The following is a 25,600-nucleotide window of genomic DNA, read 5'->3' as shown; positions in this document are numbered from 1 at the left end:
ACAAAGTCGATGAATTCGGTAACGAGGTTCCGGGTGGACGTCAGAGGAGGAGGCTAGTTAAAGAGTTCGCTCTTCAGAAGATGGGCGAAGCATTCCGGAACTTCAAGAAAAATTTAACCCGTGACTATGTCAACAAGGGCAAGACTCCGGATTTCAATGGACAACATGAGAAACTGAAAGATGATTGGCCAGAATTTGTGAGGCAAAAGCAATCGGAGCATTTCAAGGAAATATCGAAAAAATAAGGATAATGCGAGTAAGAAAAAGTTCCATCATATTATGGGGCCAGGAGGATACCGCCTTTCGGAGCCTAGGTGGCAGAAGATGGAGGAGGACGTGAGGGTGCGAGGAATCCCTCTAGGTACAGAGGGATGGGACCCAAGGGCCAAAAGCTGGTGGTACGGGCATGGGGGATCGCTAGACCCGGAGACAGGGGTGTGTGTTCACCGGCAGAGACAGTTTGCTCCCACCCAAGCCCTTATTGACGCAATGACCCAAGCTCAAGAGGGCTTGATCAAGTTCAACAGAGAGAAAGACGCACTGACAACAGCCCTCGGGAATGATGAACACGGAGGACGTGTACGAGGCAAAGGCAAAGTTCCGTGGAAAGTAGGGTTTTCCCAGGACAATGACCCGTACTGTTACAGAAGCCGTAAGAGAAAGACGGACCGGGATGCAGATCTTATGACGAAGTTTGCATCGGAACTCCATGAGTTGAAGCAGACCGTGCATGAACTAGTAAAAGAAAAATCGGCTGCAGGGCCGCATGAAGATCATGAAGCGGATCGCGGAAGCCAGCAGCGGAGAAGCAGCGTGGCTTCCACGGATGCCCCGCCTGGTGCTAGTGCACCGATGATCGAGATTCGTGCACCGGAGCCTCACTACCCCGTGGATGATGTAAAGGAGATGAAAGAATGTGATCTGCATTATCCCGTGGGGAACGTTTCCACGAAGGTAGCTAGCGGCAGTGCTTTACCCTGTACACCTGGAGCACTCCACCACAACAACCCCATTGCATATGGCTATGCTCGTGTCATGGTGGAAGACATAGTCCAAGGGTTTGAGGACCTGGAGATTGACAAACCTACACCCGAAGGGGAGAGAAGACTTGGAGATGTCAAGCGCCAGATCATTATATGGAAAAAGAAGTACATAGTGTTTCCAGGCGAGGCGCCAAGGCTAGCAAGTCCACCCCCCTCCGATGGTGGTGGTGGCGGTGGTGGCGGTGGTGGTGGTCGTGGTGGTTCACCTACACCTCCTTCACGCCATTCGACGCCGTCCCCCGATCCACAACCTCCGGCGGGTACGACGCCCCCCAATCCTCCTCCGGCGGGTACGACGCCCCCCAATCCACCTCCGGCGAAGAAGCAGAAGCAGGCGGACAGCAAGGAAACCCGGACCCTTATGTACCTAAGACCACAAGGGTACCGGAGCCATCACTGAAGCCTCTCCTCCCAAGGCCTTGGGAACTTAGTGAAGCTGAAACCAAATTGGCCGCGTCTGCTGATTATGAGAAATGGAAGGCGGATATGAAGGCGATAAAAGAGCCTGAGCCCAAGCAAGTATTCACTGAGAAGCAAAAGAAGTGGGCTAAGGATTTTTTGACGACACCGTCCCAAGCCGAGCTGAATATGCCTGACGACTATGGACATGAACTTCGTAGGCAAGCAAAAATATTGAAGGAGGAGAAAGAAGAAAGTAAAAAAAGCAGGAAACAAGTTGACCAGCTCGGTATGCAGAAGAAACAATCGATCCCCCCGCTCATAGTGAAAGCCGGTCCGGAAGAGGACCCCGAGATCATAGCAGCTGAGGCAGCACTTGGATTGACTGTAGCGAGTGCCATGAAACAAGCGTCCGAGATGGGTTTGACTCTTCGTGCCTTCTTAGGCCTTGAGGATGCGCCAGTATGTGAGATAGCATTACAATATGTGCGGAATGGGCCTCTCGTCGAGCCTGCGCGGGAAAAGAGTCTACCACCACAAATGCGAAATCTGCTACGTTGGTACAAGCAATTCATAACATGGGTCGACAAAGAATATGTTTATGCGGATGTTACAGATGAGCATCACACCAAACGGTACTCTGTACAAGTTCATATGAGTGAATTGTTCCAGCTGTTCAATCTGCGCGACCTCGACAAATCTATGCTGAGTTGCTACGTTCTATAAGTGATTTATTTCTACCTCATCTCGTTCTTCATTGCCTGCACTATATATATATATATATATATTGTCCTAACTATATTGTTGCGTATGCTATTATGCAGATTGAAGATTTGGGAATGCAAAATAAGAAACATCCATGATGTTGGGTTCATTGACCCACATATCGTTAATGGACATGTGTTACAACATCACCCCAAAGACGTGGAGAAAGACTTGTACAAGTTTCTTAGAAAGCATCAACTCAAAAGTCATATTCTATTTCCTTACCATTTTGGGTGAGTGTTTCTCTCTTGTGCCCATTCTCTTTTGTTTACTCCATGCATGGTATGTCTAATCGATGAGTTATGCATGACTGTGCATGTAACGTGTCCGCAGGTTCCACTGGATTCTGCTAAATATTGAACTTCACACCTCCAGAGTTCTAATCATGGACTCTATGGATTCGGATCCAAAGCGTTGGGCCGACATGAGAAAAATGCTGCAAAAGTAATTATTTTCAATCATTTGAGCTCTATATCGATCGGTCTCTTTCGTTCATTTCCTAATATCAAGTAACTAATAACTCCCTTGTTCATTTAATTTTCTTTGCCCTGTAGGGTTTGGAGACGGTTCTCAGAAGAAATTGTCGGTGAATTCAAACATGAGCTAGATTTCAGAAGGTTAGTTAATGTGGATAAGCAGCCACCGGGGACCAATCTATGTGGATACTATGTTTGTGAGAACATCCGGAGACACACCTCTGAGCGGAAGGCATCGGATAGCGTGCGGAACGCGACGGATAACTTGCGGAGGAGGCTTAGTCCAGAAGCTCGCTTCCGACCAATTCAAGAAGAATTAGCAGGATTTTTCATGACGGAAGTCATCAATCCTAAAGGAGAACACTATACCGAGGACGAAGAAATTTATATGCATACCCGAGATTGAAACTTGTTCGAAGTTATATATGGTCATCCATCCTAATTGTGTATGGAAACTTGTTCGAAGTTGTATATAGTCACCCGAGATTGAATATATATTATATATTCCTCTTGAATTCTTCTTGTTTGAAATTTCATATGCATGTATATAGTAGCGTACAATATGTGTACTGAAACTTCATCAAAATTAAAATAAAACATAAAATAAAATATAAAAGAAATAAAACACTACAAATTAAAAAGAAACCAGGTTTAGGGGGGCTAAAACCCTAAACCTGCGGAGGAGGCCTTTAGTCCCGGTTGGCCACGAGAACCGGGACTAAAGGTCCTCCGCCCCGACGGACCACTGGCGCCCACGTGGACGGGCCTTTAGTCCCGGTCAGCCACAAGAACCGGGACTAAAGCCTTTAGTCGCGGTCCGTAAGAGGCGCGACTAAAGGGGGGGTCTTTAGTCGCGCATATTTAGTCCCGGTTGCACAGCCGGGACTAAAGGCTGTTGCGAACCGGGACTAAAGGGCTTTTTTCTACCAGTGTAATACTTGAGAATATTTTTGACTCCCCTTGTGTCAAATCAATAAATTTGGGTTGAATACTCTACCCTCAAAAACTGTTGCGATCCCCTATACTTGTGGGTTATCACCCCGCGCCGCCATCAGGAGCCTTGCCTGATTATTCCCTGGAGGGCTGTGAGGAGATTAAGAAAGGCCTCATAACTGTCTGTCCAGGGCTCTACGTCCAGTGTCAAATGGGTCGTGGACCATGAAAAAAAATATACATACATAATAATGGCCCAAACATAAAGGTCTGCTCTTAAGCCACAGCGCCAGCAGTCTGCACTTTCATGAAGTCTGATGTTGCGATGAAATTTTGAGAGACAAGATTCCCTTATCCTCTACTGAAGTAGCACAGGACTGAAAATCAGTGTTGTGAGGTTATGTGCCTATTACACCTACTTAACATTTTGCCATCCTACTTATGCACACTAACAATTTGCATCTTCTCAGCCACAGTACCAGCTCCTATAACTGAACCAAATAGGCATCCCAGCCATTTTTCGTTATCTGTCCTCTTAGAGAACGGCTATTGGTTGGTAGTGCTAGTTAGTTCATCAGGTCCAATCAAAGCAACTCCCTTTCAATTTGTTAGTGTGGTACTTGCAGCAACTGTATTAGTCTGGTACTTGCAGCAACTGTATTTTGTGCACTCGAGAGCGGAGATCCCTGTCTCCTTATCCAGTCCTTTGCACTGTTGCCTCCGCGCAATTGCTTCAGTCGCGGCAATGGTCCTCAATCTCTCGAAAGGTTTGGTCTCTACAAAATGATCTGATTAGTAAAATATTTGCGATTGTGAGCGCTGTATTTTATTAACCTTTTTTATGAAGTACATGATCCAAATGAGAGAATCAAACTACGCAGAGAGCTCAAAGCCAAGTGCAGCTTCTTGGCCCTTGATGCTCATCATATTGCTTAAGTTCTTTCTGAAATTAGCCCTCGTTAAATCTGGAGCCTTGTCTATGGGGTAACTTCACTAAAACAATGTTGCTTGGTCGTTGGAACTAAAACTACTATATGATACCCATTGCTTGAAAATGGTGACAAATTAACAGTTTGTTTTGGAATTAAACTGTTGGAAAAGCGATACTTTTTAGGGAAGGGCATTATTCTGGTTAAGCCTATTCTCTGCATTTAAGGGAAGAATCACAGTGAGCACTAACATGCCCCTCACTAGGACGGCCCAAGTTTCAGTTTCCCTCCTTTTGCTTTTGTTTTCTATTTTTATCTTTTGTTATTTTTTCTTGTCACATTTTTCTAATTTTTATTTAGATTTTAAAATGCAATCCTTTTATTTAAGTTTATTTTATATTTTATTTTTAACATTTGAAAAAATATAAGGTTTTACGTATATTTGTATTGGCATGCATTGACATTTAAAAAAAATAAGTATATGTTGAAATATAGGAATACAAAAATGCTTTTCATACTAGAATACATAGAATATCTTTTTGTAAAAATAATTTTATTATTATTATGACAATTTTAAATTGTCAAATAATATCATTGGAATCGGTAAAATTGGTGTTGCAAATGTTTGTTTTTTCCGAAGGCCTTCGTTCTTGGGTGGACTATTGCAGATCAACACATTTTCTCTCCTAACAGTCAGTTGGGCAAATAATGTGTACATTTTAAAACAGGAGATCTTGTTTAGTTACCTCTGTATTTGAATGTCGTAATCGAATCCCTATGCATGGTGCAAACAATGTTGGCGCCTGGCAAGCAAGAGCGAGTGAGTAGGACTCATGTAAATCTAGGAGAGGGGGGCATTGCCCCCCCCCCCGCGCGCGGGTGAAAAGGGATTGAATTAAACCATGGCAAGAAATCCATATTGTAAGGGTTGCATAAGAATCCACTTACAATGTCAGAACAACATAATTTATGTTCTATTGTTGATGGTTTCCCCCAAAGATTCTTACATGCTGAAATATGCCATCTTGGGATTCATTTCTGCATCCAACAAGATGTTGTCTTCTTTGAGATCTATATGAGCTATCTTTACACTTGAATCTTGGTGGAGAAACAGAAGTCCTCTCACTATCCCGTTTATTATATTGAATCTAGTCGCCCAATCAAGCAATGATTTTCTTGTAGCATGTTCAAATGCCAGTAAGCATAAGTTACTTGCAAACAATATCATTTGCCAATCTAAAAGGTCCAAGTGATCAAAACATACCAAAAAGGAAGGCGACCAGACTCTTGTTAGGTAAGTATTTATATATGAGAAGCAAATGCTACTACCTGGCAATTGAATTTACTTCATTTCTAAGCTACTCTATGCCTTGTCCTGAATCATTAGTAAACTATTTGACAACAATTTCATTGCCATTTTCCAATATATCCTTGCAGACTTTTCCCAAACCTCCTTTCCCAAGCACATTGGAATCAGAGAAATTGGTTGTTACATTACGTCTCTTCTAGATTTCCTTCGTTCGTTTTTTTTTCTGAAGGCCTTCTTTCTTTGTTGTACTGCCACAAATTAATGTAGTTGTCTGCAAACACTCACCTAGCCAACTAATGTTTATTTTTTTAACGGCAGATCTTGTTTAGTTACCTCTGTACTTGAATATAGCAATGCAGATGTCTCCCGTAGAATGTGGTTGAGTAGCGTGGGGAGAATCCATCGAACACTGATATAGAGTCTCTGCAGGTGAATCGGACTCATATAAATCGAGGGAGGGGGACATCCCCCCCCCCCCCCCCCCCCCCCCCTCTTGTTGTGGTCTCTGAATTCTATGTAAATTCAGTTGTTTGTATATTTAGTGTTTGGTATGTAGCCTGTAGCATCAGAACATCACCGGTTTCAATTTTAGCATTGTGAGCCTTTTCTAAATCCATGATTTTTTTCCTAAAAAATACCTAAACCTTTTTTAATGCATGAATATTATTTTAATACATTAACATTTTATTTTATATATGAATATTTTTATGTGCGTACATGAACGTTTTCTCATTTGCTGCAATATAACTTTTCCTTTTTAAAACTTATTTTTTCTACAATATTTTAAAAACCTTTTGAATAAAATAATTTGTTTCTAAACAAAAATTCAGAGTCTTACTAGCCTGCTTCACACCCATGTAAGACGCTTCACGCATTCACCCGACTATTCCCCACAATGGGAAGGGAATAGGAAGACTCCGAGGAGGCATGGAGCGTCTGCTCCCGGCTCACCTACTTTTCTTTTTTCTTCGGAATTCCCTGCTCACCTAGTCTTTACGTGGCCCATGAAAATAAGCAACACAAAAGCCAGCTCAGCCACACCGACAAAGTGTCATGATGACTGATATTGTGGTTTCATCCCTGGAAAGACTCACTCATCCTCCATTGCAGTTTCTATCTCTGTAATCTGTGATCTTATTGTTTTTTTTTCTGAACTTTTGATCTTATTGTTATGATCAGCAAAAATACTTGCAGCTATGAGAACTATATTTTCTTTGCATCTATTTGGTGAGAGAATCAAATTAAGAGAGCTCGATTGCATCTAGCACATGTGCCGAAGCACATTGTTGAAATAAATTCCCGGCATTATTATGCTGGGTTCCACTATTCAGGTCAAAATAATTTGCTAAAGTAGGACCTATTTTTTACTCCTTTCTTTGCATCTCCAGGGCCTAACTGGGCCATGGATCCTCAGTAATTCACATGATTAAATGTTCCCTGAAATAATTTGCAGGTCCTCATGCAAAAAAATAAAGTAGAAATTCCAGGTTTACAGTGAGAACTCAGAAGCAAGATTTCATGACTATATGAGGATATTTGATAATGCTGTCACTGATTGGCAGACATCAACTGAATATTCATCTGATGGGCTCGAAACTGCAATGTGTTATCGCTATGCCATGCGTGTGTTGTCAGTTATTCTCTCCGCGCAAGTTTCTCCACGGCCTCACTCACAATGTCTTCTCTTCTCCTGCATGGAACAAATGGACAATCAAGGCATGAAACTTGCCATCAGATTTTACTGACTTATCTTATTATGTGTTATTAATATTTTTACCGCCAACATGTACAGTGCTGTAGAACAATAGTGTTGTCATATGTACTGTTGCAAACCGCTGTTGTCATATGCTAGACTAACAGTATATGAGGGTATTTGACAATATTGTCACTTTACTGCGAGATGCTAATGGAATATTCATCTGATGAGTTCAACACTGCAGAGTCTGTGGGCTGTATGTGTGTGGTATCAGTTTATTCTCTGTGCACAAGGGGATTTCTTTACTTCACCCACTCATCGACAGTGTGTCTTCTCTCCTCCTGGATAGGAACCTGCTGCACATTCAGAAAGCAGAGAAGAGGGCCGAGCCATCAGCAATTCAGCCATCGAGTGATTCAAATGCTTTACCACTTCTCTTTTGAGTGAAGTGAACTCTAGGTTGTAAAAGAAGCTTTTTCTGAGATATATAAAGAAATTATTATTGTCTATGATATTGATTGTATTTTTCATGTTAGGGTTGCAACATTGGATCTCTCAAAAATAAATAGAAAGCATATTATAGATAACCAGTGTAGCATAGACTTCAATGGTTATCGATGGACTATGGTGACAAATCATGATCTCTCAAAAATAAATACAAATATAGATAGATAGCCAGTGTAGCATAGACTCTGTGGACCATGTCATCGATGGATGCAAAACGCTCTAATCCTCCTAGGACGAGTACTAAATTTCCATGACAATGTCCTTGGCCGCTTTCAGTTCAACGGGCAGGAGTCTAGCGATCAACTCCTTGAGAACAGACGGGCAACTGCTTTTGAGATGCACATAGCCATCGCTTGCTTTCATCGCCTCCAAATTGGCCGGAGAAGCAAGGAACTGTAGACATGCTTCCTTGAGCCCATGGCAGTTATGTTGCTCAGCCAGAACCAAGCTGGTCGTCACAGTGTCGGTGTCAATGTGGCTGCACAGTTTCTCCTCGCAGATGAGCTTCAGCCTCTGGACGTCGTACCTGTCCGCCGCTACAAGAAGATGGCTAGCTGCCACCGCATCGTCTCCCTCACGGGTCATCTGCGGCAGCGAGTCCGTGTATATGAAGTGGAGCAAGGATCCGAACACGTCGGCTTCCATATCCTCGACTTTAACCGGATCACGGGAGTTCTCCTTCATGGCGCCGAAGAGTTCCGCCTTAAACACGGGCGACCGAGCAGCGAGCACGGACCGATGGGCCGAGAAGGTCTTGCCGTCGACTTGGAAGGTCACGTCCGTTCCATCCCCGCTCTTCAGAAAGTCGCCGAGATGCCGGTGCAAGTCGCTCGGAGGGACCTTGACGAACCAGCCATTTTGTTGGCCCTTGAACTCCTTCATGACCGTGACGTCGCAACGGATGGTGAAGCAGTCCTCTATCAGGTGCGCCGGTCGCTCCAGATCCTCTCGCTTAACGAAATTGAAGACTCCCCAGGCTGATCCTTTGCCTGGGAAGACATGTTCAGGGATGGTGTGGCTGCACGACGGCACCGGGACGCCGTCGTTGTCGAGTAAAGAGAACCTGACCTTTGCCTTCACGTCTTTTGCGCCAGCGGAATCGAGAACCAGGTAGACGGATATTAGAACTCCATTTTTGGGGACGTACTCAAGGATCCAGTCGTGACCTCCGACGCAGAAAGGGGGAGATGTCACGCTCTCGTGGACCTTGATCAGCCGCTTGGTTCTTGAGTATCCAAAGGCATATGACCTTGATCTCTCCTCGGACTCGGCTACAATGGCAGCAGAAATCTTGCAGTGCTCCGCCATTCTGGTGGTGGGATGGATGGATGGATGGATGGATTGGGAAGATGGGAGAGAGGAAAGGTTTTGCTGCGTGCATTTATATAGAGGTGTACGCTGGAAGCTGGATCGATTGGTTTCACCTTCAGTTTTAATGAAAACGGCAGACTTCATTTGCATGTTCTCGTTCTGGTTGCCTGTCATTAATTTACTCGTTTACCTTCACGAAGAGACGCCAGTACATTGCCATGCTCTGAGATTTTAGTGGAATCTCAAGGGTTTGCTTTGTCTGATTCTACAGCGCTGACCAGTAGTACTACGTTTTTCTGCCGAAATATTAGATGCATTAGTTTTTTTGAAAAGTCAAACCTCTTTAATTTTGACCAAATTTATAGATAAATATATCAAAATTCTATCAAATCGGTGGCGTAGGAGGCTCTTGCCGCTCGACGTCGGTGTCCACGCACCGCAGCTGATGTTCGTGGTTCTTCTGCAGCCTATAGGTTATGTAGCGTAGGACTAGTGCGATGAGGCCGACCGCAAGTATCATTCCGTTGCCACACCAGCTCAGCACCATGTATTAATGCATGGTGAGTGGGACTAAGGCTTCTTTCAATGCACAGGTGCTTAGATGAGGTGCTAAACATATTAAATAGCTTAGCATCCAAATTCTCCAATGCATATGTGCTTAGCTTCCTGTAGCTAAGAGCTCTTCATTCAATTAACTATAGGATATTTTGTAGTATGTAAACTTTGTGGCCTACTTGTGCCTTGTATTAAGCAAATAATATCCCTCAAGTTAAACACACGAGAATATATTTAACTTGAGTCCATACATAAAGTGTCAATAAGATGTCATCAAAATCTATTTTGGCCCAAACTTTTTCCAAATATGCTCTACCAAATCAGTTTTGAGTGCTCTGTGAGTCACGCCATCTCGGATTCTTGCGTCTCTTTGTAGCACCTGGGCGAATACTGGTATGTTGCCATGTGTGAATACTGATGGTAGGACAATGGATGTACTGGCCTCCTCATTCAAATCAAGAATATTAGCCGCCTCTTCTTTTTCATCCTCGACTACCATATTATGAAGAATGATGCAAGCTACCATATTATGAAGAATGATGCAAGCTATCTTGCGAAGCAACTGCCTCCAGAATAAGACTAGGCCACCCTTTATCACCGGGAGTAAATTGGCCCTTCCATGCAATAGGACATTTTTCCCAACGCCGATGCTTACAGTCCAGGCTTCCTAACATGCCTGGAAACCCACAACCTTCGCCAATGCGAAGCAAGCACTTTGTATCTTCAGTGTTGGGGCTTCGTAAATATTCCACGTCATAGGTATCAATCACTCGTTGCACGAAGTTCTTCAAGCAATCAATTGCGGTAGTCTTGCTAATCTTGAGATATTCATCAAGACTGTCTGCAGGTGTGCCATAAGCCAATTGACGTATCGCCGCTGTGCATTTTTGAAGCGGAGAGAGCCCTTCACGGTTAAGGGCATCTTTCCTTGTGGTGAAGTGTGGAGACCAATCGCCTAGCGCATTGACGATGCGAAGAAAGAGAGGTCGTCTCATCCTGAATCTTCTCCGGAATGTTTTGGCACGGTGGAGAGGGTTGTGGGAGAAGTAATCTCGTACAAGTTGTTGATGGGCGGCCTATTGATGTATATCCTCGGACCACTCCTGCTAAGTGATCTTGCTTCAAGAGATTCAAGTGTCCCCTTCAACTCCACAGCAAACTCCTCAGCGAAGGAGTCTAGCATATCCTCCTCAGCTAGGAATTCATCAAGTGTGTATAAATCGGCTGGATTTGTAGTGTTTCTGGAAATACTATCATCTTGTTGATGTGTATCATCAGGGCCATTCCTGAACAAGAGAACAATGACATAATTTTAAACTTTTCATGCTAACAACTTAACTCAGTTTGATTCAGTAAAAAAAAGGAGCTACTTCTGACCTGTAGCTTGCATCACTAGATAGCTAGTGTTTGACAATCTGAACTGTAGTTTGTATCACTAGATAACTACTCCCTCCGTAAACTAATATAAGAGCGTTTAGAATACTAAGGTAGTGATCTAAACGCTCTTATATTAGTTTACAGAGGGAGTATTTGATAATTTGTATGACTAGATAGCAAAACTTTGAACTGAACCGAAGTCAGTTTGATTCTGTAAAAAGATTGCTACAGATTTACATATATATGCAGCTGTCCTTCAGTTAGTGATACTTCTGAATATGCTAATACTACTACATTTGTACATACTATATTCCTTCTTATTGTGTAGAAAAAAATTAACTAGTGATACAAGCTGACTTGTGTAGAGTAAAATCAGCAAGTACGTTTCGGCAAACACTCAAATTAGATGGTCATGATGTGCAAAAGAAATCGATGAACTGTACTTTCTGTAAGAGAATATGGTAAGAAACTCAGAATCGATGGACTTGGATTTCAGTTTCTATCAAATTAGATGGCCATGACTTCTGAAATTTTTTAATATGGAATCAATGGATGACTGCAGTTTATATCAAACTAGGAATCCATGGACATGTGAATAATTAGATTGAAAGAGTAAGAGAGAAGTGATGCTATCACTCTGCAGGCATGCAGTCATGCACGAGAAGCTGCAGTTTGTATCAACCTTCTCTCTTTCTCTTACTCTTTCTGTCAAATGCGTACTGAATCCATGGACCAATGATACGGAATCCATACAAATTTTGCAACGTATGCTCGCTCTTACCAATGACCTGGTGGTGACTGGGCGGAGGAGCTGCTGCTGGCGGCGAATCGAGGAGGAGCCGTGGTGCCGCGGCGAACAGAGGCGGAACCGATGGGGCTGCGGCGAACCGAGGAGGACCAGGTGGTGTCGCTGCGACCTTCTCCCGGCGATGGTCCATCCGGCTGGCTGAAACCGAGGATGGGATGGCTGCGCTGCGGGTGGAGGGCGATGTGGCTGCACCGGGGCGACAACGCTAGGCTAGGAAGAAGAAGCGGCGGCAGGGGCTGCACCCGGTGGAGTTGGGGAAGAATGCGAAAAAGGAGCGACGGCTCAGTTCAGCGCACAGGATCGATTAACTCCACCTTTTGCCTAGGTACCTGCGCAGACGATCTGCTCCTGCACGATTTGCGCCCGACGTGATTAGAAGCCACACAGATTAAAACGACGTGGTAATCCAATGGTGTAGATGATTTGTCGGGTGTGGATTGTGCGTACATTCGTCTTGTGCATAGCAGTGTACTTCCTCCCGAGGATACCAAACGAGACTCTCTCCTCATTAATTAACATGCCACATCAGTTTTTTGCTCGCGTGGCAGGCTTAGCACTGATCTAGGATGGAGCATTAGGAGCAGCCTAATGTAAATCGAGGGGACATTTGTCAAGAAGGACTAATGTAAATCGAGGGGAGGGGGGCATTTGACCCCCCCGCGTTATGATCTCCAAATATATACCCCTCGAGAACCATATGATTCAAAGCCGAATTTCATGTAAATTCAGGTGTATTTAGTGTTTGGGATGTAGCCTGTAGCATCAGAACATCACCGGTTTCAATTTTAGCATCATAGTATATTTTAACCTTTTCTAAATCCATGATTATTATTTTCTAAAAAATATGTAATCTTTTTTAATGCGTGAATAATTTTCTAATACATGAACATCTATTTTTATATATGAATGTTTTTATGTGCGTTAAACTGATTTTTGACAATGTTTTTAAAACTTTTGAAAAAAATACATTTCTCTAAATAAAAATATTTGAGTCTTACTGGCCTGCGCCACGGTCGCCCATGCAAGCTGCTTCACGCATTCACCCGACTATTCCCCATAACAGGAAGGGAATAGGAAGACTCCATGGAGGGGTGGAGCTCTGCTCCCGGCTAACCTAGTTTTCATTTTTCTTGAGTATTCCCTGCTCACCTAGTTTTTACGTGGCCCGTGAAAATATACAAGCAACACAAAGGCCAGCTCTGCAGCCACACCGACCCGTGGGTGTGCAGTGTCATGACGACTGATATTGTGGTTTCATCCCTGGAAAGACTCACTCATCATCCTACATTGCAGTTTCTATCTCTGTAATCGGTGATCATATTGTTAGTACTAGTATATTTATGGCCAATTACTGCAGGATGAAAAATCAGTGTTTCGAGGTTAATTATGGCCTGTAACCTTTTTGCCATCCTAGTAATTTATTTTGGGGAAACTCTTCTAGTCTGTAGTCTGATCAGAGGTAATGCATCAGACCAATCTCATGGTCAGGATACTTTTGTCACAGTACCAGCTCATACAATTAAGAGGCAAATAAGCATTCAAGCCTTTCAATTCATCTGTCCTCTTAGAGAGTGGCTATTGGCTGGCACTAGTAATTCCTTCCAATCAAAGCAACTTCCTTTTGTTGCTGGCCACACTACCAAATGAGTCTTGTACTACTAGCAGCAACTGTTTGGGTCACCTGAGACTGAGAGCCTTATCTCCAACCAGTCCTCTGTACAGTGGCCCTCAATCTCTACAAATGATATATGATCAGCAAAAATATTTGCAATTACGAGAGCTACATTTTCCTCGCGGGAAAATTAAATTAGGAGAGCTTAATTGCAACTAGCACATGCGCTGAAGCACATTGTCAAAATAATTTCTGGGCATTCTTATGCCCGGTTCCACTATTCATGTCAGAATAATTTGCTAAAGTAGGGACCTAGTTTATTACTCCTTTCTTTGCATGTCCAAGGCCTGACTGGGCCATGGATCCTCAGTAATTCACATGATTAAGTGCCCCCTGAAATAATTTGCAGGTCCCTGCGCAAAAAAAAAAATTACAGGTTTACTGTGAGAACTCAGAAGCAAGACTTCCAGAGTATATGAGGATATTTGATATTGTTGTCACTGATTGGCACACACCAACTGAATATTCATCTGATGAGCTCGAATTTGTCACTGATTGTAGAACAATAATGTTGTCACATATACTGTTGCAAAACCTACAAGCTGCTGTAATTTACGAAATATTGTAATGCTGTAGTATGTATTGTTGTATCTTGGACAATTTGCCTCTAGTAAATAGATGTCTCTGTACATACCAATTAACATGGCTAATCATTATCTTCCGCAACAGATAATCTGAACATTTGCAAAAATCCCTTCTGCTACGCACGGGACGATACTAATTCTTCCTGAACATCCCTCATTTGTTTTGAGTATCCAGGGCCTAACTGGACTGTGGATCTTCATTGCCTAACACGATAAAGTGTTGCCCCGAAACAAACTGCAGGGTAAGAATAAGATGCAAGACTAACAGCATAGGGGGATATTTGACAACATTGGCACTTACTGCAAGATGCTAACGGAATATTCATCCGATGAGTTAAACACTGCAGAGTCTGTGCGTCCTATGTGTGTGGTATCAATTTATTCTCTGTGCACAAGGGGATTTTTCTCACTGCAGCAACTCACCGACAGTGTGTCTTCTCTCCTCCTGGATTGGATAGGAACGTGCTGCACATTCAGAAAGCAGAGAAGAGGGCCGAGCCATGGAAAATGCCTGTACGTCTGCAAGAGACATCAGCGATGAAGAATAGGACGACGCCACCGAAAACCGGTTGTTGTGCTGCGTTTATCACCGTCACATCTGCTTGTTCAGCCTCATTAAGGCTGGCCCAAACTCCAAAGTGTCCCATGTGTGATTCATACACATGCTGGAGTTGTTCACATCTAAATGCTAGCTACACAGCACATGGATGGACTCTCCAGCATGCCGCGGCTAAATTTTGTGTTTTGACCCTTTTGACAAAGTATAGCCAGATCTGACCCCGTTCAGAAAAATTTCGGGATCTGACCCTTTTTCCTACCGTCATAGTCCTTGACGGTAGGATATAACATGCTACCGCCACGCCCTACGACGGTAGCGTTTAACTGCGCCGTCACGACGGCCTTGACGGTGGGGTATAACATGCTACCGCCACGCTCTACGACGGCAGCGTTTAACTGCGCCGTGACGCCGTCGTAACATGAAAAATATCCTACCGCCAAAGTTTCTGGCGGTAGGCCGTTATATCCTACCGCCAGAGTTGTTGGCGGTAGGGTCTCCACTCCATAGCACCCCACGATCTCGTAACTGTACTAGTGGATCTGTCATGCATATACCCCACAATGTGTAGCACACTAGCACCCACACCCGAAGCAAAGAAACATTTGTTAAATGGAGAACCCCTACCACACACTCATTCAATGGTGCAGCCACTGACATGCAAACTACTTCCTCCGTTTCTAAATATAAGTCTTTTTAGAGATTGCAATAAGGGACTACATACGAAGTAACATGAGTAAATCTACACTCTAAAATATGTCTATATATATCTGTATATAGTCTATAGTGAAATCTTTAAAAAAGACTTATATTTAGGAACGGATGAAGTATGATAGACGTACTACGGTGTAGCAAATGATGCTACAGTTGTCTAAGCCGCTATCCCATGTGCCTACTTCTGCAGCTAGAGGCCTTTCTCTCTCTTTGCTGTTGCTTTGCTAGTACTAGTACGTGCTATTTCAGCTAGAGGCCTAGGGCAATGGGCCTAGAGTGGCAGAGAAGCTATTCCCTTGTCTACGGCGCAGTGTATGCAGTCCCTACTGTCAACAACGCTGGCGGTACCGTCAAAAACTTTGGCGGTAGGCTATTCTTCATGTTACGACGGCGTGACGGCGCAGTTAAACCCTACCGTCATAGAGCGTGGCGGTAGCATATTATACCCTACCGTTAAGGACTATGGCGGTAGGAAAAATGATCAAATTCCGAAATTTTTCTGAACCGGAGTCAGATCTAGCTAAACTTCGTCAAAAGGGTCCAAACAGGCCGCATGCCGCGAGTCCTGCCCCCGCCATCCTGGGCGGCCAAGCGACGGTTGACAGCTGTCCTGGTGGGCCCCACCTCTCGAAAAACACATCTCATCTACCTGTCCTTGTAGTTAATCTCCAGAAATTTTGGTTGTTCTCCCGCCTAACAATCTCCTTTCTCCTACCAATCTCAGCTGGAAATTGCAGTCTCACGGATCGAGCAGGAATCCAGAGCACCCTTAGCTGGAAATTGCCCTACCGTGGATCAGAATCCAGAACAATGTTCTTCTTCAGCATGGAAGGAGCTCCTCGTGCTTCCTCTTCGACAGGTAAGTTGTTGAATCTGTAAATTATATATTCATTATTCATCATATCATACGGAGTAGACATCACAAGGAAATAAACGAATAGTTTTTTTATTTATAAAGGGCAGTATATCAACATTAAGATGATACTAGGTACGCCGGCTTTTGCAGAGTTTAATCTACGATGAACACTGGATTGACACTTCAACCACTGCTGGGACTCCTGTACCAGAGCATGGTAAGAGGTTATTTTTTATTTCCAGTATGAACTGATTGACCATGCACAAGATGCACATTAACTCGATGCCAACGACCAACCACCAAGGGCCACACATTTCTAAAGTGTTCATATCATGTGTGTGCCGCTCGGCGGTTTGTGCTGGTTTTTGCTCGGTTTTTCATGATTAATTGGGCAATTCTCTTCTGCTTAATTAATGGATGAGATAAATCTTTTGCCTCCATTTTGAAGAAAAAATAAAGTGTCCATATCAAGCTCCGAACAGATCAAGCAAATCAGCCGGCCATATAGCAGGGAAGGTAGCATCTATCTGCCTCTGAGCCTTCCACACAACTTCACCATACAACCACCAGATCAGAAGGCACTGTGTGAGCCGACAGCCGAGGTATAGCTACGTAGCTGAGCTGCCATGGAGGCGGTGGGGGGAGCAACGAGCAGCCTGCTCACGAAGCTGGGCGCGCTGCTGCAAGACGAGTACAACCTGCAAGACAAGGTGAAAAGGGAGGTGAAAAGGGACATCTAGGCAACATCTGTCGCTACTCCTATCCAGTTGACGTAGGGATGTTGATAGTCCGGGCCTAATACCACAGACCTCGCAGCCAAGCCTAACATCTAAGACCTAACATCTAAGACCTGAGGCCCCAACCAAGCCACTTGCCGGGTCTGGGGCACACATCGGTCCGACGCGCTCTCAGAGGCCGCCGCCGCCAACTGCCACCACTCCATCTTCAGAGTTGTACTGACGCATCCATCTTGCCCAGTCTAGCTGCCGTCGACGCCACCACGGCGCCCAACGGCACCACCTCCCTGCGGGCGAACAGCTGAGCACGTCGCGGTCGCCACCGGTACACCTCGGCACCATGCCGCCAAGTACCACCAGCCGACACAGCTTAAAGTCTCTGGAAAATCTGTCGTGCGTAGCACCTGCCGACCAGGCATGACAAAGCGTAGCACATGTCGGTCTGGCATGACTTGACATCTCCACCGAAGCTCCGTGCAAGATGAAGCCACTCCACCTCCTGCCTCTGACTTCCAGCGCTGCTCCACAAATGATGCTCCCAAGAGAGGAACGACACCGCAGTACCACCATCGTCCGATCTGGATTACCAGATCTTAGGGTTTCCCCCGAAGCAGAAGGAGTGAGTTGACAGAAGTTACACGACGATGCCTTCATGAAGGTAACGAAACAAGACGCCGCCATCGCCCGCCGTCGGCTCGATTTCACCGGCAACTCTGTTTCCCCAACTCGCAGCCGGGACTAGATAACGGATCTGGAGATCCGACCACCCAGCCTCAGGCCGACCATCAAGTCTTCGATAAGGAACAAACATAACTAGATGCAAAAGATGTCAAGTTTGGGCAACGTCTTGGCGCGCTTCCATCTGGAGACCCACGCCTTATAGTAGTAGACATTATTTGCAAGTTCAGCATACAACATATCTTGTTCATGATAGCAATCGCCAACCGTCTCACAAATATTTATATGCAGAGAACGTCTTTAGTTTAGCACACCTCTGTTCTTAACAGCAACGGTGCTGCAGATTGGGTCTGTGCAACTGCAAGCAGTACAAGGATGGAAGCATAAGAGTCACTGCAGTGAGCTTCAGAAAAATGGATGAAACATTACATCCATACCCTGTTCTAATGCCATGTACAGCAGTTCCACCAGTAGTGAAACCAAAGACCCGTTTCTTGCACCATACATGACATTGCAAAATTAATATATCCAATGGCAGGAACAGAGTTCAGAGATTGGCAAAAACGGTGCCAACAGATAGCCGGCGTTGTAGATGCCCTAAGAACGGCATGCAATGATCTCAGAGAGATAACAAAACCATCGATCATCTTGGACTACTACAAAGGAAAACAGAGGAGGCAGACGTTGCAGTTCATTTAGAGTTTAAAATGTATCCCCTGAAACATAAGAGGGTTTCACTTTCCCAGGTACAAAACTAAATGACTAGTGAGTGCTAAATAAATACACTTGACCTCTGTCTACCGGGTTTAAAAAAAACTGATTTTTGTTTTAAGAAAAAACACTTGATATCCTAATTAACTGAATGAATTGATGACCTCAATGGCACATTGCAATCTTAAAGTGTACATCAGTTAGCTAAAAATTGTGCCTCCTGTAAAGTGGCTTCCTCCTCCAGAGGGTTGGGTCAAGCTTAATACGGATGGTTCCTGGACTAATGATGAAAGGGCTGGTGCTGGTATGGTGCTTCACGATATCTAGGCAACATTATTTACTCATCTTGCAAGGAGTTATTTTCATGCCGAGATGCCCTTGAAGCAGAATTATGTGCATGCATGGAGGGTTTATCCATTGCTATTCAGCGGACGGAACTTCCAGTTTGTATGGAGATGGATTCACTTATAGCGGTGAACATGTTGAAGGACAAGGACATTGACAGGTCAATCTATGCGTCTTTGGTGGCAGAGATAAAGTACTTGAAGTCTCTTCGAACAACTAGTATTGTTCATATGAAGCGTGGTCAAAATTTAGTTAGTGATTTTTTAGCTAGTTTTGCTAGAACTGAGAGTAGAACTGTTGTCTGGTTGGGATCAGGATCCCCAGAGGTCATCGATTTATGTAAGCAGGATTGTACGTTTGATGCTTGAGTATTATAAGTTTATCCGCAAAAAAAAAAAAAACTTACCAGGATCTGAAGAGCCACCAAATCCGGGCTCCCAAGAATAAGGGACAAGGCCAAAGAGAAAACCAGGCCCAACATTGTCTCCAGCCAAGTTTAAAGATGGATAGTTCATTGATCAATGGTAAACCACGACTTCAGTATAATTCAACCAGGACACAATACTTGCATCACCCGTACCCTGTTCTAAGCCTTAGCAGCAACTTACAGGTGCTCCACAAACCGTCAGTAAGCAAATCAAAAACCAATAAACCCGATTCTTCTCCAATACAGGACATTGCAAACTAACAAAGCTTATAGAGAAGGACATGGCATGGTAATAGATTCAATGCCCGATTGTAGGAGCTAAAAACTTCGAAGTTGGCAAAAACAGGGCCGACATTACTAAGAAATTAAGCACCATATTACGTTGTTAAGAAGTAGTACAAGAGTGCAAGAGAAGAATAAGTGGACACAGACCTAAGATAGCATCAAGCACAATAGATGTAGCATAAGCTAGGTAGTACTGTTGGAACGGGTCTACAGGCCCATGCACGTCGCCAACTAACCACGACCGGCATGCCTTGCATGCCTCTTCCTAGCATCTAGGGCTGTCTAGTTAGTCTGTTAGTTGGTTAGAGATATGCGTGTGTACGTTGGACTCTGTATATATCTTGAGCAACAGATCAATACAAGCAAGTGTTCGATCCCAAACCTCCTGTTTAGTCTCTACATGGTATCAGATACTTCCACGATCTTCTTCCTCGCTTCCGCTCATCGATGGATCTCTCTGACCTCTCCTCCGCCGGCTCCGGCCCCGGCACAAACCCCTTCGGCGATCCATCCTCCGCCGGCCCCTCCGTGCCTCTCCACCTCATCCTCTCTCTCAACATCGCCTCAGCCATGCCCGTCACTCTAGAGCTGCACCCCCCGAACTACACCACCTGGAGCTCCTTCCTCCATGCCCTTCTCATGTCCTACAATCTTCAGGACCATGTCAATGGCACCGTCGACGCCCGGAACCGGCTCACCGACGCCGTCTGGACGCAGATTGACTGGTGTATCATCCGGTGGCTTCTCGGCTCCATCTCCGGCCAAGTTCGGGGCGCGGTCAACCACCGGAACCCCACGGCGTACACGCTCTGGACGGCGATCCGGCAGCTCTTCCTCTCCAACCGGAATCAGCAGGGTATTCTCGCACTAGAGGAGTTCCACGGCCTGCATCAAAACGACCTCTCCATCACGGATTACTTCACCCACCTCCAGACGCTCGCCGACACACTCTTCGACTGCGGCATGCCGGTGACCGACCGCGGCCTCGTCTCCAACATGCTCCGTGGGCTCTCCAACAAGTTCGCCCACGCCATCTCTACGATGACGTACGACGACAGCAAGCTGCCGACGTTCCTGCAGGCGCGGACTTACCTCCTCCAGGAAGAGCGCCGTATCGATCATGCGGCGTCCCATGAGTCGGCCACGGCTCTCTACGCCGGCCGCCCTATGCCTCCTCCAATCTCCACGCCCAGCCCAGCTCCTCCGCCTCCCGTCCCCCCTACGTCCAGTGGCGCCGGCGGCCACGGCGGGCAGGGCGGCGGACAGCGCGGCCGCAAGCGCCGCAAAGGCGGCAACGGTGGTGGCCATGGCGGATCTGGCGGGGCTCCACCGCCGCAAGGCGCGCCCTCCCCCTCGGCGTATATGCAGCGTCCACCCGCCTACAGCGGCACCGGCATCAACCCGTGGACCGGCATGTTTCAGGCGTGGCCTATGATGGCGCGGCCCCCAAGCGCCGGTCTGCTCGGACCTCGTCCTCCGATGGGGCTCACCGCGACTGCCTATGGTGGCGGCCTGCCCGCCGTGCCTCCTCCGTCGACCGCTGCACCACCTCCATGGGACACCAGCGCGTTGCAGGCCGCCCTCCTCGCCATGCAGCAGCAGCCCTATGCTGGCGGTGGCGACTGGATCCTCGACACCGGGGCGTCGTCGCACATGGCAGCACACCCTGGTATGATCTCGGATGTCAAGCCCTCCTCCTCCCCATCACATATACTCGTCGGAAACGGTGCTCCCCTTCCCATCACCCATACTGGCTCCTTGTCCATCGCTACTACCTCTAATCCTCTCTCTCTTAGCCACATTCTCATCTCCCCTTCTCTTGTTAAGAATTTGATCTCTGTTCGTGCTCTTACACGTGAAAACTTTGTCTCTGTGACGTTTGACCCCTTTGGTTTCTCTGTTAAGGACCTTCGCACTGGGACGGTGGTGCTCCGATGTAATAGCAGCGGCGATCTTTATCCTCTCCACTCGTCTGCAGCTGCTTCTCCCACTGCCTTTGTTGCCGTCACTGCCGATCTATGGCACGAAAGGCTTGGCCATCCCGGACGTGCTGCATTATCACATGTTTTAGACAGTTTTGATTTCCATTGTAATAAAGCTACCTCTCATACTTGCCATGCATGTCAGCTTGCCAAACATGTACGCTTGCCCTTTAGTGAATCATTTACCATTGCACCGTTTCCCTTTCATACAATACATTGTGATGTTTGGACATCGCCGGTTCTTAGCAACTCTGGCTTCCAATACTTTCTGGTTGTTCTTGATGATTGCACTCACTTTGCGTGGACGTTTCCTCTCCGGCACAAGTCTGATGTATTTGAGGTGTTGATCACGTTTCATGCATATGTCGCCACACAATTCCAACGACCTATTCTCACCATTCATACCGATAATGGCCGTGAATTTGATAACACGGCGTTTCGTAATTTTCTCACTAATCACGGCATTGTCTTCCATCTCACTTGCCCCTACACATCTCAACAGAATGGTCGTGCCGAGCAGATCATACGGACTTTAACTGAAGGCCTTCGCAGCCTCCTGTTTCATTCCTCTATGCCCACGAAATTTTGGCCAGACGCCCTAGCCACCACGACCTACCTCTTAAACCTACGTCCATGCCGGCCACGTCAACACATCACGCCATTTGAGCTCCTATGCGGCAAGACCCCCTCCTACTCCCACCTTCGTGTGTTTGGCAGCCTTTGTTATCCTAACACTACAGCTACAGCCCCCAACAAGCTTTCCCCTCGCTCACGTGCATGTGTGTTCCTGGGCTACCCTCCCGACCATGCTGGATACAAGTGCTTTGATCCACATACCGGGCAGATAATTATCTCCCGTCACGTCTTCTTCGACGAACGCCAGTTTCCGTTTGCGCAGGTCTTGCCGTCTACCCCGACCTCGACGCGCATCATCACAGGAGATCCGTCGCCGCCGCCGCTACTTCTCGAGGCTCGGGCTCGACACTGCCACGAGCCACCCTCGACGGTGCCTCCCGGGCACGGCAGCTCGGCTGCCACCGCAGCGGGCTCATCTGCCTCCGCTACGGTGCCTGGCTCGCCCGGATCGGCTTCTGCTGCCTCGGCCGCGCGTTCTGCTGCCTCACCCGCGCGTTCGGCCGGCACGGCAGCTACTTCGCTCGACACCACTCTGGCTGCTACGTCGCCCGGATCGGCTTCTGCTGCCTCGGCCGCGCGTTCTGCTGCCTCACCCGCGCGTTCGGCCGGCACGGCAGCTACTTCGGTCGCCACCACTCCGGCTGCTACGTCGGCCGGATCGGCTACCACGGCAGAGGGTTCTCACGCATCCACCGCTGCTCCGTCTGCCGCGGGCGCGGCTTCTCCGACCAGTACCGGCTGCTCCTCTGCGGCGGCCGCCGGTGGCTCCACATCGACACCGCCACCCGTCCGCGCACATCCGATGCTGACCCGCGCTCGCGCGGGCATTTCTCGCCGCAACACGCAGTACGACAACGACTACATCCTCACCGCCTCTGTGGCTTCCCCATCGCCTGTTCCCACGTCCGTTCGAGCAGCCCTTGCGGATGCTCACTGGCGCCAGGCCATGCAGGAAGAGTATGACGCTCTCCGCGCCAACGCGACCTGGACCTTGGTTCCTCGTCCGCCCGGCGCCCACGTCATCTCCGGCAAGTGGATTTTTCGCCACAAACTGCATCCCGACGGCACGCTGGATCGGTATAAGGCGCAGTGGGTAGTCCGTGGCTTCACCCAGCGCCACGGCATCGACTACCACGACACTTTTTCGCCCGTCGTCAAGCCGGCGTCCATCCGCATCGTCTTGCAGCTCGCCGCCTCTCGCAACTGGCCGGTGCATCAGCTCGACGTTAAAAATGCATTTCTCCATGGTGAGCTCGCCGAGCATATCTATTGTCAGCAGCCTGCAGGGTTCATCGATGCGGCGCGCCCACACGACGTGTGTCTTCTGTCCAAGTCGCTTTATGGCCTCAAGCAGGCTCCCCGCGCTTGGTTCATGAAGATCACCGCATGTCTTCGGGCCATTGGGTTCGTGGCGACCCGCTCCGATGCCTCGCTCTTCGTTTATCGTCACGGCAACGACCTCGCGTATCTGCTCCTCTACGTCGACGACATCGTCCTCGCGGCCTCGTTCGACGCGCTTCTCCGCCACATCATCGCGCAGCTCACCACTGCCGTCGCACTCAAGGACTTGGGCGCGCTGCACTTCTTCCTCGGCATACAAGTGCAGCACACCCCAAGTGGTTTCTTTCTCCATCAACATCAGTACGCTGAGGACCTTCTACACCGCGCCGGCATGACCAACTGTCGTCCGGCCTCGACGCCAGTGGACACAAAGCCCAAGCTATCTGCTTCTGATGGAGATCCAGCTGATAACGCCACCCTTTACCGCAGCATCACTGGTGCCCTGCAGTACCTTACGCTGACGCGTCCGGATCTCACCTATGCTGTCCAGCAGGTGTGTTTGCACATGCACGCTCCCCGGCAGCCTCACTGGTCCATGGTGAAGCGGATACTTCGTTACGTACGCGGGACCATCAGTCATGGCATCACCATCAGTTCCTCACCACCTCACGAGCTTGTTGCATACAGTGACGCCGATTGGGCGGGGTGCCCCGACACTCGTCGCTCCACATCCGGCTACTGCTTGTTCCTTGGCGGCTCACTCATATCCTGGTCGTCCAAGAGGCAACCTACCGTCTCTCGGTCCAGTGCGGAGGCGGAGTACCGTGCCGTGGCCAATGCCGTCGCCGAGTGTTGCTGGACACGGCAACTCCTACAGGAACTTCACTCCGGCATCGACAAAGCTACCGTTGTCTACTGTGACAATGTGTCGGCTGTCTATCTTGCTCAGAACCCAGTTCACCACCGCCGGACCAAGCACATCGAACTTGACATCCACTTTGTTCGTGAAAAGGTGGCCCTTGGACAGTTCCGTGTGCTGCACGTGCCGACCGCATTGCAGTTCGCCGACATCATGACTAAGGGGCTGCCTACCGCCACCTTTAAGGCTTTCAGGTCCAGCCTGTGCGTCACCGCCGGCGACGCTCCGTCTGCGGGGGAGTGTTGGAACGGGTCTACAGGCCCATGCACGTCGCCAACTAACCACGAACGGCATGCCTTGCATGCCTCTTCCTAGCATCTAGGGCTGTCTAGTTAGTCTGTTAGTTGGTTAGAGATATGCGTGTGTACGTTGGACTCTGTATATATCTTGAGCAACAGATCAATACAAGCAAGTGTTCGATCCCAAACCTCCTGTTTAGTCTCTACAAGTACTCATTGAGATAGAAAACAGTAGTTCCACCACAGGTGATCTATCCTATAAGCAACATGTGTCTTACCCGTAACAGGGCAAGGCAAACCAAAATAGCAAAATAAAATGACTAGGAACAATTACTACTTGGCAAAAGCATAACCTTGTCGGTCAGTTGTCGAGATCACTGTCCCCAGAGTTGATTTGGCGGCGCCTTATGGCTTTTGTTAGAAGGGCAGTTGAGAATCTGGCATGTTTATGGTGTAGCTGGAGAGAAGATGGATGATGGTGAAAGGACGGTCGGAGACAAGGACAAACCGATCGTCCTGCTCCAAGAAATCGACATCTTCAAATATCGCCTTGACCCTCTTGAAGTTATACTTCCAGATGCGAGCGGACCGATCCAGATGTCGAGTGAAGTAGACGCAATTCGGCTCAATGCCTGGGAACTTATCAGCATGCACAGCCACACACCTCCGATGCCCAACGAAGATGGCAAACCTGCCGATGCTCCACATAGGCACGAGCTGGCGGGCCATGGTGTCAAATCTGAGAACACCGGGGAAGATGCTTGTACGTTTTCTGAGGGCGAGCAACATGTGTCCATCCAATCCGACTAGAAAACATCGATCATCGTCTCCGTCATATGTGCAGCCGGAGAAAACATTGGCAAGCAACAT

General features: G+C 47.2%; 2 protein-coding genes across 2 annotated transcripts; one reads left to right on the top strand and one right to left on the bottom strand.

Annotated features, from left to right (window-relative positions):
- Positions 1-8,297: 8,297 nt before the first annotated feature.
- LOC109771144 (BTB/POZ and MATH domain-containing protein 1-like) lies at positions 8,298-9,365 on the bottom strand. Its single transcript, XM_020329847.3, has one exon. The coding sequence runs from the start codon at positions 9,363-9,365 to the stop codon at positions 8,298-8,300; it is 1,068 nt and encodes a 355-aa protein (XP_020185436.1).
- Positions 9,366-17,116: 7,751 nt separating this feature from the next.
- LOC141026240 (uncharacterized) lies at positions 17,117-25,540 on the top strand. The gene is made up of 6 exons (XM_073502240.1): positions 17,117-17,212; positions 19,045-19,121; positions 20,084-21,643; positions 22,594-23,137; positions 23,244-24,732; positions 25,188-25,540. The coding sequence occupies exons 1-6, from the start codon at positions 17,117-17,119 to the stop codon at positions 25,538-25,540; spliced, it is 4,119 nt and encodes a 1,372-aa protein (XP_073358341.1).
- The last annotated feature ends 60 nt before the right edge of the window (positions 25,541-25,600 follow it).

The sequence above is a fragment of the Aegilops tauschii genome, chromosome 6, assembly GCF_002575655.3.
Source record: "Aegilops tauschii subsp. strangulata cultivar AL8/78 chromosome 6, Aet v6.0, whole genome shotgun sequence".
Taxonomy (NCBI): domain Eukaryota; kingdom Viridiplantae; phylum Streptophyta; class Magnoliopsida; order Poales; family Poaceae; genus Aegilops; species Aegilops tauschii.
This window is presented reverse-complemented; position numbering and strand designations above follow the sequence as displayed.